At 32.5% G+C, this 16,195-nt stretch overlaps 1 protein-coding gene across 1 annotated transcript; it reads left to right on the top strand.

Annotated features, from left to right (window-relative positions):
• The first annotated feature begins 554 nt into the window (after positions 1–554).
• LOC149780016 (U6 snRNA-associated Sm-like protein LSm2) lies at positions 555–15,506 on the top strand. The gene is made up of 4 exons (XM_089936760.1): positions 555–596; positions 3,891–3,958; positions 8,821–8,911; positions 13,805–15,506. Exons 1-4 carry the CDS (start codon positions 594–596, stop codon positions 13,931–13,933), a joined length of 291 nt encoding a protein of 96 aa, XP_089792886.1. The 5' UTR covers positions 555–593; the 3' UTR covers positions 13,934–15,506.
• Positions 15,507–16,195: the final 689 nt, after the last annotated feature.

Below are 16,195 nucleotides of genomic sequence, written 5' to 3'. Positions count from 1 at the left end.
TGTCTCAGTGTTTAAAGGCAGAATTCATATGGACCTTTCAGAAATATTTGGCATCATGCTATTATTGATCTGGCGTAAAATAAAAACCTGTGAGTTACAATCATACTACGAAATCTATAACTTTTTTCATTTTATTTGGACGGACTCTCTCTCTCTCTCTCTCTCTCTCTCTCTCTCTCTCACACACACACACAGAGTACTGAAATTAGATATTAAAAATAAATATGAATATTAATCACATCGTGAATAAAAGATCTAAAGTTGAATATCTACTATATCCTTACTGTCCGACAATATACTGTGAATAATCCAGTTGAAGCTCGTATAAAATTTCAATAAAGGAGAGGTCTCCCTTCATTTTGTTCGTTAAATAAAATCAACATTTTCAGTAAAAAATATAAGACCCTATTTTAGTTGGCAGAAAATTATTAAGTAAATTATGAAACATATTAATTGTTTGAGTATTATAAATATATTTCCTTTCGTCGGGTAATTTCATTTTTTGTTCCGGTAATTCTCTTTAGTTTGGTTTTGTCCAGTAAATATAGGTACCTGTCACAAAGTTTTAAACCAGTCTTCAGATACTGTGCGAAATGGTAACGTATTCTTTCCCCGCTTAAATTTCGAACTTCACTTTAGGCAAAACTTGTGAACGACTTTTGTTTAATATATGCGTATATGACAGCAGCTAAATCTGACGAAGTTATTTTTTAGACAAAAGAGACAGTTATATGCTAGTTAGTGAATGATACTGCATCCATATTCCGACACGGGTTTCCTATTTTCGTGCCATACAGGATTCATGGAACCTAGGAGTTCCGAACATATTTCTGAGAGTCCCTGGCATAAACTCACGGTTCATTTACTTTAAAAAAAAAGACAAAAGGGAAAATGAAAAGGTAGCTGATAGTTTGATAGTTGTTTTATTACATGTGTGGATTAAATTCTCCGCCCCATAAGATCACTGGAGAAAAACGACGTCTTTCAGTTATTGACTATTTTTTTGGTACATCTTGCTGCACTCTAGCAAGTTGATTTTTTCCCCCATATATTTTTTTGTTTCTTCACTTTTCATGCTTTTTATCATTCAAAAAATGTTTGTATGGTATTCTGGTTAAAGAAGTTTTCCAGTACACTATGCTTCATTATTCTGATTTATTTACTCACTTTCATGGAATGGAACTCGGCTAATTTGCATTATCAATTTTTACAATAATTTCAAGAGTTTTCTCAACAGTATATGGAATTTTCTGTTTTTTTATGTAGAACAGCTACCCTCAACAAGAATAATCTGGGTCTGGGTTAGATTAATCAATAGCCATAAGTTAGTATTTCCGTTTGAGAAATGCATTTGCTTTCCAGCAGTGTCACACCACTTGCATATTGCTTTTAATGTACAGATTCAAATTCATTTCAACCATGAGAACTGCTTCTTAACTGTCTTCATGTGTGCTGTCACTTTCAACATTGTTTTGCCTTTTGTTAGCATTAATGCCATTTTCATTTTAAGTCCATTTCCTGAAATGTAAAAACGTATTTGTGACTGATATTTATGACTCAAAGTACGTTTCTGCACTTTTAAAAAGTGTCTGCAGTAAAAACTGTTAAGAATGGCTACTTGTCATTTCCGACCACAACTGTAATGCATGGATTGATTTTATTATATAAATGCTCTGTTGTGAGTGACCACCTGCTGAATACGACCAGTGACCACGATGTCTTGGCAAAATATGCATTTCAACACTGCTATGAACAACCACACTGCAAAAGCTGGGATAAACTTCACTGAACTTTATTTAATCCAGTGACCACTTATATGGTCTAAAGAAAAAGAAGCTGGCTACCAGTATCTGAAATTTTGCATGTATGCTTATAGTGTTTCATATTTTCTAGACTAAAGTACCTGTAGAGTATTTGAGCACTGAGCCTTATTGTAGCAGGACCGTCATAGCTACTGTCAATATGTAGGCTATGAGTAGGACCCAGTATCCAGCTCTGTAAATGACTGACTGGCAAGAACAGAGACAGCCACCACTGACTGTTATGTAATCATTTATAACAATGATGGGCTTGAATAGTACACTTTGTTTATAGAGTTAATCCCAGTATGCCTTCTTTGAAGTAAGCCACTGACTTTTGTCTCTGAGTAAATTATTCTGTTTCTGGAAGAGATAACTGTTTCTTTTTATTTCAATAATTGTAAGATATGCAGTGCATATGTATAGATTTGTCATATTTTCCCAAAGCCATGTTAAACCCATCTTTACAGTTGTTATTAAAATTAAGCGCTCATAATGTTTACACCTAGTACTTTAATAACAATAGAAGAATATCCAACTAAAACAAGACAAACTTTAATGCTGGAGAAAATAATTATTGTAACTGAAAGAAGTGAAAAACAGCAGACCACTTGCAAAATAAGGTTTTAAATGTAGGTAAAACAAATTTAGGGTATTATGAAGGAAAAGGTGTAATCAGAAATGATTTTATTAATTACTGAAGTAGTAGCTCATTGTCTTCTCATTATTTTTATTGTATTTCAATGAGTTGTCATTTCTGTCCAACTCAGACCCTGCAAAAGCAAGATTACTTTATTTATACACATCTCCAATTTATTCACTAATGGAACAAAAATGGGCATAATTTATTTACTGAATAATAGCATTGTTTAGCATTGGCACTCATGTGATATCATGAATCATTACCTCATATCTAAAAACAGAATTTAGCCCCAGCTTCAGTCAAAAAGATTATAATATAGTGGGCCAGGACCATTATTTAAATTATACCATACTTAGAGAAAATGAATAAGCAAATTAACTTTTGATCAATATAATGAAACAGTAATTAATCCGATTGATCGCTTAGTAAATACATTTCTTGCTGGCAAGCAACCTATATGTAAGGTTGTTCTGTTCTATGCACCTGTGTCTTAAACATTATAAACTTTGTAATTTAATACACTATAATACTTATGTACACAAACTGTGCTTTTAAGTTATATTTTAGACTTATTATATATTTTTTTGGATTTTATTGTTTTACTGTACTTTCAAAATTTAAAATGTTTGACTTTTTTCGTTTTTGATTAAACTACATAATTATAAACATTTATTCTTTTCTACTAAATTTAACTAATGTTTGTGGAAAATAAAATAGCATGTAGAAATGCTGGGTATGAAATATAACTGTTATGAAATGATGTGTACACCCCACTGAACATATTTCAGTCAGCATGTTATTGTTGAATCATTATTTGTAAGTTTGTCGGAAAGAAACTGAATATAGTATGAACATATAGTCTTTTTTATGAGTCTTTGTATCATTTCTATATCATAATGGCAAATAAATGATAAAGTAGCTTGTGCTGTAATATGAGGAAAACATTTTTGCTCTCAGTTAAAATCATGGGATTTTTCAGAGGGGTGTTTTACAATGTTCAAAATGGACACAGCTAAACAAATTTTATTGTCAAAATATACTTTATTCGTGTGCATCACTTCCAAAGATTTACAACTCATACAAAGATCAAATTATAAAAACAGCTTTAATAAATAATTATCATTATTTTTATTATTATGCATTATTATTATTATTATTATTATTATTATCATCTCTCTTTGCAGGGTACAACAGTACATAGAGTACATATGACTTAGATAAAAATGAAAACAATAATAAGGTTTACTGAACACTTTATCATGTTTGTTTTTGTCCAAAAACAATATGGCTGATGACACAATGCCTTAGTGGGTAAATGACATCATACAATATTTATAGCTCGATAAACTATTGCAGGTGTTTACATTTGCATTTGATAGATCATTGGTTTCTTTGCAGTCACAATAGAGATGGAGTAACTGTTCATTAGTCATGCTTTACTGTTTCAGTTATTTTACTCCTTTTTCAAATCTTTGGTGGGAAAGGATGTTGTTGTGGAGCTGAAAAATGACCTTAGGTAAGTAGTCATACTGCTTCATTGCAGAATTTCAAAAGTTTAACAGAAAATGGTGCTAAAAAGATGGAGGAACTTAGAAAATTTCAGTAGAATTTACTCATAAATAACATGAAGTAAGCTTTTGAAGCACTATTCCAATTAATATTTAACTTCAAATTCCAATCTTCTTCAAATATTAACATTTTTCATACAGATATTTTTATTTTGATTATCCGGAGAATTGGAAGTGGAGTCTTATTTTCTTTATTCATGTTTTGCATAGTTCAGCTTGCACAAGTCTAAATTTGAATGAATCATGTATTTAATATGGAATAATTTATGCAATGTCTGTTTGGTGAATGAATATCATGATAATGATCATACATTAAAAATCAAAAATAAATCCCAGTGTTGTGCATTATTTACAAGCATTCAAGTTGTTCAAGTTAGATGGACCAATAAGAATGAAAGGAATAGTTAATAGTCTAGTATTGTTTTTGGTGAAACATTTAATCTTAGCATTGGAAGAGAAATAATAGTCAGCATGGGGAAAAGTGTCTTGCAGGTAACCAAAACCTCATATACCTTATTATTTGGCCTAATTCTAAATCTTTCACAATGAATGAGTTAGAAATAATGACATACATATTGTTGTAAACAGTACAAACATTCCAAATTATTGCTTGTGACAAAAAAGTCTTGTTATTGTAACTCTAGTTTTAGGATTGGAAATGCAACTCCAGGGAAGAAATCTTGGACTGCAACTTCAAGCTTCTATGGGAATCCTGTTATACTGAATACTAGCAAACTGCAATGGGAATCCAGTTATAATGAATGCTAACAAGCCTCTTTGGGAATCCTGTTATACTAAATACTAACAAACTGCAATGGGAATCCAGTTATAATGAATGCTAACAAACTTCTTTGGGAATCCTGTTATACTGAATGCTAACAAACTGCAATGGGAATCCAGTTATAATGAGTGCTAACAAACTTCCATGGGAATCCAGTTATAATGAATGCTAACAAACTTCCATGGGAATCCTATTATACTAAATTCTTACAAACTTTCTGTGGAGAATCCTGTTGCACTAAATGCTAACATTTGTGCCATGTCAAAACTTTTACACCGCTCAAAGTAGGATAATATAAAAGCACTAAATGCTGCAAATTAAATCACGTGATTTTGATTGATTGCATAAAATGTGTAAATATTCTATTTATCTAGAGCTCTGTTAGAACAACATCTATTTCTTAACCACATGAGTATGTAATAAACAGTATGCACAGATCAAGAATGTTATTAACATAATGCACAGATCAAGTTATGTCATAAACAGTATGCACAGATCAGGTTATGTAATAAACAGTATGCACAGATCAAGTATGTAATAAACAGTATGCACATATCAAGTTCTGTAATAACTGCACACATCAAGTTATGTACTAAACAGTATGCACATATTAAGTTATGTAATAAAGAGTATGAACAGATCAAGTATGTAATGAACAGTATACACAGATTGAGTATGGAATACTGATGGAGGCACCTTTCTTCTCACTACCTGACAGACTGATCCAAATAAAAATAAGCCACCTGAGCTGTAGTTCTGTGGAAGTGCAAAATTATCAACCTAAATTATGTCTCAGTCTGTGAACTGGATTAGTAGTAGAGTATGTCAACAGTTAAATCAAGACAGCCTGGTTTTGTTGCTGTTCATTTGGTGATTTAAAAAAACACGAAAAGTTAACAGACATCTTAGTCAAATCTACCAGACTTGATTTTGCCCAAAGTAAAAAATATTTTTGAAACCCAAGAAGAACAGCATAGACCTTTTTATGTTGTTGCATTGGTTTATCACAGCTTTAAAAAACGTGCAGAAATATTTTATTCAAGTACATGTACATGGTTAGCAACACCAGGAGCACGTGACAGCTGGAGAAAGAACTCTGCAGATAATACCTATGTAAAAAGTCAGCTTTTGTACAATGGACATTAAAGATGTCAGATGAAGTAGTAATTTATTTCACTATGAAAATAACACAGACTTTTTAGAAAACTTAGACGAAAATGTCAAAATATTTAAGACAATTTATGCAAATTCAGAGACAGTTATTTCTTAATGTTTGCAGATTATAATTCAGAAATTAACAGGGCTTACATTATTTTATTAAATTCCCAGTTTTAAGTCACTTCACTGAAAGAATTTATTGACATTAATCCAATGTTCGTAACGAAGGTTTTTTATATTTCCATGCAGAGAATAAGCCAATTTCAGTTCTACTAATTAATACTAGCCATGAGCAAACAATAACTACCAATCAGAACTGAAAGAAGTCTACTCACTGCTTGACATACAGGAAGTGAGTTTTATAGTTTATAATGGTTGCGGGGGGGGGGGGGGCATTCACCAGTTATGTTTTTTTTTGAGAGAGAGTGACGTATGTAAGGTGAAGTTAGTTGCATTTGAAACATGCACAGTGGAGAGAATGTTGGCATACCTCTATGCTACTTTGATGTGATGTGGCTTTCTTTGGATATTGTACTTGTGGATTAGTTTATAATGGGTTTGGTACTTTATAATATTTTTTCTGAGGTTTATAATGGTTTAATATTAATTTATAATGGTTTTTCTTGTGATTATGGTTTTTATTGTAGTTTATAATTGTGTTTTTTTTGGTACTTTATCTTTTTTCTGTATTTTATAATGGTTTTATTGTAGGTTATGATAGTTTTATTATAGTTTATGATGATTTTATTGTAGTTTATAATAGCTATTGTGCAGTTTGTAATGGTTTTATTGTAATTTTTCACTTCGTTTGGGCCATTGCTAAGTTTCACGCATTCTCAACTTTGCTTTTGAATCCCCAATTTGTGTCAGTACTTAAATGTACTCAACTATTATGCCTATATGCTTCATACCTGCTTCCTATGGTGCATGTATGGAGTATTGGCTGATGTTTGTTATCATGACATCCTCAGGATCAGACTTGTCGTGTTTTGGTTATCAGTGTCCCTATATACCTCGTATCAGCCCCTTGCAGCTCCATATAGGTGTCGGACACACTTCACAACCCTACAAACTCCCACAAGTCTCTTTTCCTGAGGTATTCCTATAGAACAAACAATTCAGAGCTAGGCTGGTGCAGTGTGCTGTGACAGGACTTACCCCCCGTTATGCTAAAGATTATTTTATATGTACAGTATGGTCTATATTGAACCAATGTATTGTATGTTATTTAAATTGTAGTTTTGAATGGTTTTATCGTAGTTTAATTCTGGTTAAAAAATTGCTTTCTGTTTCCTATTAGATAAGAAAGACTTTGTTATTACTGTGTGTATATTGTGGCAAACAGTTCATGTTTAAAGTGTGGATAACTCAAATACACAGATACGCTTACATGCAAACTATACAAAGTTTTTTACTATACTTCTTAAGAGTCTAAAAGACAATTATAATTGCATTTCTTAATTTTGTCATTGCAAAACCTTTATTATTAAGAGTTATTTCACTTACTAAGATAAATACACAGTATAGCTTTGATGAATGGTACATGTAAATAGAACGGTAGACGTTTTGTTCAGAAATTATCTGTACTAATTCTGTTTAGAAACAGTACATGTCAGTAACACTAAAATTTTAGATAATCAACATGGTTTGTATGATATTTTAATATGGCAAATACAGTAATCAAAACTTGACACAAGTACAATGTTAATGTTAAGAAGTCTCCTTGAAGATGACTCACAAATGCCACTCTACACATATAATAATGTACAAGAGCAGTGACCTATTATTCATGCCTTTAAAAGCAAACCTTACTGCAATGACAAGTAAATTCTCTTGGTTTGTTAACATTTGTACTCATTATACATGATAGTGCTGCACCTTGAGTTTAGAATTGTGGGTTTCTTGCCCCTTTTTGTCTGTTGTCCTCCCCAAATTGTGGCCCTGTGCTGGCACTGGGCATGTTTCTTCATTTACGAAGAATTGATAAATATATCTTTAGTACATGACCATCCATGTTTGTGTTTTTCATCAACAGTGGCTTGAGTTGCCAAGGGAAATAAAAAGCTTTAAGATGGAAATTAACATCCATTTTAAAGAACAATTTTGGCAGTCAAAACATTAGAGATTTGTGATAGCCTTCCAACTTGCTGTCTAAAGTCTTTGTTAGCTGCTAGTGTAAGACATGTTTGAGAAAGTCATATCTATGGCGGCAAAGGTTTAATACAGTAAAAGATTGAAATAGTTACAAAAGCAATGAAATTTATGCTCATAGACAAAATTGCCATTGGATTCCAGATTGGGAAGAAAAATTTACTCCAGAAAAATGGTAAATGTATTGTTATGCTGGTATTGAATGAACACTTGGGTTAAACCAGATATTCAAACATGTTAATATTTTCCTGTATTTCTTTTAGTACTGACCATTAAAATGAGACATTGCTCAGTTTGCTTAGGTAGGTTTAAGTCACATGAGCTGCATGTTTTTTTTTTCTTTTGTGTTATCCTAGTACTGGCATAAAATTGAGGTATTTCATGGGAATGCACGTTATAACAAGAGCTGTGCATCTCTCTGAAACATTTACACTTATAAGACATGGGCCTCATGTTCTTGAGAACCCTGCAACAATTGGAAATTTTTGAAGACTGTATCTCAGGCATGATAAGAACATTGTCCTTCCAGTTTGCACAAAGTTTTAGTTGGGGAGGAGGGCAGTGTAGAGCCCATTGTCCTGGAGAATCTTTTTGCAGTTCCATGATAGTATAAACAGCCCTATAGAATGAAAGTTTCATAGTTTAGACAATCTGGGTTCCCTAATGACAACTTTATTAGTCAGAATTTTCATTTTGCTTTTTTTTCCCCCTCTTTTTCAGTATCTGTGGCACATTACACTCTGTGGATCAGTTCCTGAATATCAAGCTCACAGACATCAGTGTCACTGATCCAGACAAGTATCCTCACATGGTATTTTATTTTCAGATGCATATTATCCCAGTATTATTACAAAATTACATTCAAATGCATATTATCCCAGTATTATTACAAAATTTCATTCAAATGCATATTATCCCAGTATTAACAGATTTAATTCTCTTATTTCTGTGTGTGTAATACAGTTTGATCTTATAAAAGGCCATTGGGAAAGTACAGGAATCATGTAAATGATTTCTCTGGCATCATAAATGTTTCCAGTGATTTTAATGCTTAGTTTTGGGAAAAGAATTTTTTCATATTTAAGGAGTTCCTCAGTTCTTGTGTTGTTCTGACTCTATGGTCTTAAACTAAATAATAGAAAAGAGCAGAAACCAACAAGTTTTGTAAAATTTAACAAATAATTTATTTCCCTTAAATATAAAGTGAAAATTTAAAATGAACCTACAGTATTGTGAATTAAATCCTAAAAGTTCTATCACAAGTTGAAAAGTTTAGTGTTCTGAATGAATTCCAGTGGTGTTTTGAATGACTTCCAATTTTGAAGTGCTGATGTACCAATAACATGGAATAGTGTTCATAATAATAATAATAATAATGATGAGGATATTGTATAGTGCCTAATCTTTAGAAGCTCTAAGCGCTTTACAACATTAGACAACACCTATAGGATGAAAAACATATAATGATGTGATTACAAAAACAAACACTATGAAATCAGAAAACATTAAAACAAACATGCAGAGAATATTTAAGGTAGGAAACATTATTAGGTCTTTAAGTTTGTTCATGTGCTGAAGTCTTTATGTAACACAATGATATAATCCAAAATGTCTCAAAATAAATTCACAATAATCCCAAATTAGTGATTTAGTCTGAAATAATGTTGAGAACTTTTAATTCCAAAGAATAATTTAAATAAATAAATCTTCTCAAATATTAACTGAAACACAACTAAAATTGATTCCACTATGACTGATGCTGTGCTCAGAGAAAAGTTTTTTTAGACACAGGCTCAGGGCTAGTGCCTTAAATAAACTCACCCAGCCCTGACTGAAATTCCAAAAGACCAGACTCCAATTTCCACGTGCCCAAATTTTCCCCTTTTTTAATATTTCACTCAACTTTTCAGTAGCTAGAATGTTAATATAAATTCAGTAGGTGTTGAAAGGGGTTTGAAGGTCATTTTTGTCATTAGTGCTCATTGGTACACTCACTAGGGAGAGAGCTTGCCAGTAGCTTATTGTGGGTCGGTGGTTCTTCCTAGGGTTTCCCTGGGTTCTTCTTCCATCATTTATACTGGCTGCCATGAATAACCTATCTTGTGCTGAAAAATGGCATTAATCCCTACAATAGTAACAACAACAACACTCACTAGGGACTGGATGATTCTGATTTTCAAACATCTCTGCAGGATTTTCTGAGTGAATCCTAGTCAGAACCAAGTTGACATATGTCGATGTGTTGTTTGAAGTATGTGCAAAGAATTAATAACCCACACCCTTATTATTTTTTTGGCTTCACAAAGTAAAACTCCTTCAACCAAAAGTTCTGAAATTTATATTTTTGGGGCTTTGCTGATAGTTAATTACTTCCTAAATCAGCTTCAAAAATGAATTACACTGGAACAATATTTATACATCTTTAATGATCATGCTTTGCATTCTATATATGCAGTAAAATCCAACTTTAAAGAAACTTCGCTGCTGTTCAGAAACTTTTTAAATCTATAATACATATGGCTTAGACATTCTAATTCAAGGCATGCATCTAGCATCTCTTTGATTTAACTATTATGGGTTGTTCCTCTTCCCGATCCTCTCTATGCAAATTAGCACAGTGGGCTCACCCACTGCAGTCTTCAAACACATCTCACTAGCTATTGTCAGCCAGTTAAGTAATATGTGAAATGATGATTGATACCTGACCTGTTTGTCTTTAATTGAAGCTATTTAAACTGCCCATGGGATAGTTTTACATCAGCTACAATCATGACTGTTTGCCGTTTATACATGCACATGTAACGGGCATATACTGAAAGTGGTGGTTATTTTTAATTATTTTTATTTTTGTTTTAGAAGATTACTGAAAATTGTGTTTTCTCAAAGTATGACTGTGTTAGGTTGGAAGTACAAAATCATATTTTTAGCGTGATACACCTTGCATCATTCTGGTTAAAATCAGATCTCAATATCACGCAGGACTGTGGTGATCTAATTTAGACTGCACCATGTTATGGCAGGTATTTCAATATATTGAAAGTACATTTACACATGTCATCAGTGTGATCAAAGTTTCCTCAGGCAAATTTTAATATTTTTCGACAAGCCTGATGGGCACATCACTTGGAATACAGGAAGAGCCCAATCTAAAATTAGAGGGACCCCAGGTGTCTGGCTATTGGATTTTTTGAGCACTGATGTTAAGATATGCAATGAGTAATTCTGATGTAATCAGCCCTAGTATAACAATCTAAGACACAATTTAAGGACCCGGATGAGGGTCTGTTTAATGAAAATTTCTATCAAACAGTGAACAAAATTTGTTTCTATAAAATTCAAAGGTCAGAATCAACTTTGGGTCTGTGAAGAACTGAAACCTAGGTAAACATGTTTACCCTACATAACACTAGGCACATAGGCCCAATCTCCTACCCTCAATTTTTGGATAATGGTCAATCGCACGTTACAAATTAAATATACATAACATTGTTAAGAAAGAATAATGTGCAGGTGCACAGTTTTACAGTATGACAAATAGTTTTCATCTAGATATAATTTTAACACTTCCAAGTAAATTGTAATCCATTCTGCTGACCGAGCATTGTTACAACAATTTCAGAAATGTCATTTTCAAGATGACATAAAACCTGTTTGAGAAGAAATTTGAGAAATAACTGAGATATGGTATGTTCAGAATTTGTTGCATAAATTATTAAAACTTGACACTTCCCGTTTACAAGTTACTTTAATCTTCAGCAGTCATGAATAATTGTTAGTTGTTTGCCTTTTCATTCTTTAAATTGAGAATTAATTTTGAGACAGCCACAACAGGAACATGCACTCATTTCTGTCAGTAAAATAAAAAACTATCGATAACACCTACTCATCTTCTACAAATTAACAAACATAAGATGGCAAACTCACATGGTTTGAAATATGCCCACACATCTTACCCAGTCAATTCCATGCTGGATTTTTTCCCTGTTAACATGCACAACCACTGGTAACATATATCAGTATAAAGGAGACATTACAGATTTGTTCCCTATTTACATACTTATCTGATCATTTAGTAACCACATTATGCAATGTTTCTCTGTTGCTTCACATGTTGTCTACTTCTGGTTTGCCATGCAGATAAATTCGTCACATCTAAGTCTTATTGGTGGTTTTTGTTTGTTCAAGTCGAGAATAAAACAATAACCACCAAGCAGAATTCACTGTGACACATTCACTGTGTGACATACCGAAAATATTGGATTGGTATCCAGACTGGGTCAATTTAAATATTAAAATAAGAGAAACTTGTGCAAAAGTGGTTATTAAATGATCTGTAAAGTAATTCACTTTTGCATGGGGGACAAGTTTATACTGTCTCTTTTTATGCGGATATATATGATCAGAGATTGAACATACTAATGGGATTTAAAATAAATTGGCACTAAATCAGTAAGGGGACAGATTCCAGACTTCATGACTAATAGTCACCTTGTTCATTTGTAGAAGATGAGTGAATGCTTATCAAACAAAAAAAATTACTTGCAGAAACGGGAGCCTGTTGCTATAAAAGTTGCTTTGCATTTTGAATGATTTGGTTGATAGTCATCTCCATTTTGACACTTGAGACTTCTGGATAAGATTTCCTTTGCATGAGGAAATTGCACTATTTCTTCTTTTTTTAAGATAGCACTGAATCAACTTCCAAATTTAAGTGAAGTAATGAAATTTGCAATAAGATGTTTTAAAAGTGTTCATGCAATACCAAACAAAGAGCATGGTGACCTACATTATTAATGCACCTGACCAAATAGTCAAGGAGCCTGAAATGGCCTAATACATTGAATCAGAATAACTGACGCCTTAGTCGCCTAAAAGGTAGTCTCTTTTGGAAGTACTTTTTATATATTGTCAAGGATGAAAATGGCACATGATCCAATGATAAGTCTGTGTCTGTCTATCTAATCTGCATATTAGAAATATAGCCAGTATGTTGACACATATATATTGGGACCACCCCACCACTAATAAACCTGCTAAAGATAAAAAGACCATTAAATTTTATATATTTATCAGTAATGTATTGTATCATAGGCTATGTATTATCAATCTTGTTTGATACATGGCAGAGATGTATTGTTTCATCCCAAGTATTAACTCTAGTATTGGCATTGGTTGTTTTAATCTTGATGTGGTAACAACATATAAGTTGATAAGGCCTCCATGAAAATTGCCTGATATTTTCAAGCCCTACCTTTATATCTTCATCAAATCTCATATATTTAGAAAAGGTTCTGCCTTTTTTTAAAAGAATGGGGGAGTTTCCCCAAAACTATTTAAGCTTTAGAATTGCTAATCTTTGGAAGGAACAAGGTGGCTTGAATGTACATGATGGCTTCATGAGAATATTGTGAAACAAGGTGGCTTGAATGTACATGATGGCTTCATGAGAATATTGTGAAACAAGGTGGCTTGAATGTACATGATGGCTTCATGAGAATATTGTGAAACAAGGTGGCTTGAATGTACATGATGGCTTCATGAGAATATTGTGAAACAAGGTGGCTTGAATGTACATGATGGCTTCATGAGAATACTTTGAAGTGCATTAAAGAAATGAGATATGTAGGTTTGATTATATTCTGGTTAATTTATATTTTTGTAAATCAGGTATTTTACATTCATTTGTGCTGTTGCTTTTTTCCAGTTATCAGTAAAGAACTGTTTCATACGTGGATCAGTGGTACGGTATGTCCAGTTGCCAGCTGATGAATGTGACACGCAGCTTTTGCAGGATGCTGCACGGAAAGAAGCGGCACAAAATAAGCAAAGATGATCTGGAACAATCCGATTTTGTGTACCTTATGTCATTGTTGTTTAACAGGTTTCTTAATTTTCTCCATAGAGGAATCAAGGCAAAAATTGTTTGAATGTGGTACAAAACCAAGAGATGACATGGAATTGAATGATGACGTTTATTTTGTTTCTTTTTATGTTACATGTTTTCGATTTTTCTTGAGAGATAAGAAGAAAAACTTGTGTGAAAACGTTTTAAAATGAATGTTGGCTTGTTCTGATTATAAAGTGTGCTTATAAGTAAACTTTCTGCTTGAAAGAAAATGATAATAAAGAATGATCTTTATGTAAATCATTCAGTGCTACATCATGTACCAATTAAAAAGAATACAATGGCTTTTTTTCTAAAAGCAACATTTTTAGAGTTCTAAATGCATCACAAATAAAGTGCTCTATAATTTAACAACAAATAAAAAGACTAGAATTTATAATCATTCATATATTAAAGCAGCAAGGATAGAGAAATTGGAATAATTGAGGTTTATTAAATGAAACTGTTTGTCTCCTTTTATCTTCAGTTGGAGTCTGTCAAACAAGTCAAATTCCAAAATTCAAGTCTGTCAAACAAGTTATAGTTCAAAAGTTTAAGTCTGTCAAACAAGTCACCGTCCAAAATTTAAGTCGTCAAACAAGTCACAGTCCAAAATTTAAAGAAGCTCTTTTATTAAAGAAAAATATCAGAGATAGAAAATAGTGGATCTGTTTATTAATGAAACTGAGTGAAAATAACCAAGGAAAAGAATAAACAATATTTTTTTTTATCCATCGGGATGGAAAATATATAGGGGATATCAACATTGTTTACTTCAGGCTTGTCTGTGTGTTTACTTTAATTTTTCAATGATGCAAATGCTGAAATTTATTTCCACATGAGAGTGTTTGTGTGTGTGTGTGTGAGAGAGAGAGAGAATACATTTACAGTTTTCACATGTTACAAGCTTTTGATCTGAATAATATCAACACATACTACTGCATCCATTACCATTTAGTGAAACTCAGACATTCAAAAACAGAACTTTAAATACATTTATCTCGCCTGTAATAAAGAAGTCTTATCAGTTTTTCCTGGATTTTTAATATCAGATTTTTTGAGGATTATCGTTTTGTTTTTGTTAAGACTTTTTCTCTTTTGTCATGTGTATTACTTTGTTCTGAGTTTGATTTTTTTAATTAAATATTAAATATTGACTTTTTGATGAATGCAGAATTGAAATTCAAAAATGAAACAAAAACATGGAGAACATAAAGTTGTTACAGTTTTGCAGATATCTTATGTGAAAGTTATTTAATAGTACATGTGTTTTCAAGAAAGACCTTACAATGTATAATTACTTCATTTGCAGTTATGGTGGATTAAAATGTACAGTGAAACCCAACTGTAACCTTGGTAGGGTGCACATATTATCATTGTGCTGTATGATGTATTGTTTTCTCAACCCTTTGATTGAGTTTGATACTGGCTCAGTGCCAAATATTCAGTTAACAGTTTATTTGCACACTGGAAACCTAATTGCAGCATGTGCTTTAATATAATAGATTTCACAGAAAATATGCTCATTGTGTTACCCTCTTGTTTATTTTGCACCATACACCATGTCATGCATGAATTGCTGTTCCCTTGATGCAGTCATTATTTATCTCTCTATTGTTTGCGATTTTGTTGGATCCAGTTTTCAGTTTGATAACAAGTTGAAACCTTTGAGAACCAAGCACAGTTCGTGTAGACATCTTAATGCTAATAAACAATATGTCATTGTATTTACTCAACATAAGTGATACTCACTATTGATGACCACGGCGGTGGCTTAGTGGTTAGAGGGTCTGCCGTGTGGCATGATGCCCCAGTGATAGACTTCACTATAAACTGCCACACAGCAGGCATCGTAGCAATAAGACTGAAAAATTGCTAAAGCTACATTAAAAAATCCAAATCACACACACACACTATGGATGTGTACATACAGGACCATATGATTTTGAATAATTAAATTGCTTATGAAAAACAAAAAGCAAAAACAAATAAAAACAGTACAAGATTTGTTTCTTTCATTGTGCTATCAAATATGTGTTCTATTAACCTACTTTATCTTAGAATGTGTACGTAATTTGCGACACATGATCTAGGTAACAAAGTTTGACCATATTTATGGAGCAGGAAAAAAAAAGTTTGTCCCAAGATATGTGTAAATATGGTAACTTCTGATCAAATATTGGTGGTTGCTTAATTGCGCATCAAATCATA

The sequence above is a fragment of the Sinohyriopsis cumingii genome, chromosome 16 (assembly GCF_028554795.1).
Source record: "Sinohyriopsis cumingii isolate HCF-2022 chromosome 16, ASM2855479v2, whole genome shotgun sequence".
Classification (NCBI taxonomy): Eukaryota; Metazoa; Mollusca; class Bivalvia; order Unionida; family Unionidae; genus Sinohyriopsis; species Sinohyriopsis cumingii.
Note: the sequence above shows the minus strand (reverse complement) of the source record. Positions and strands in the feature narration are given on the sequence as shown.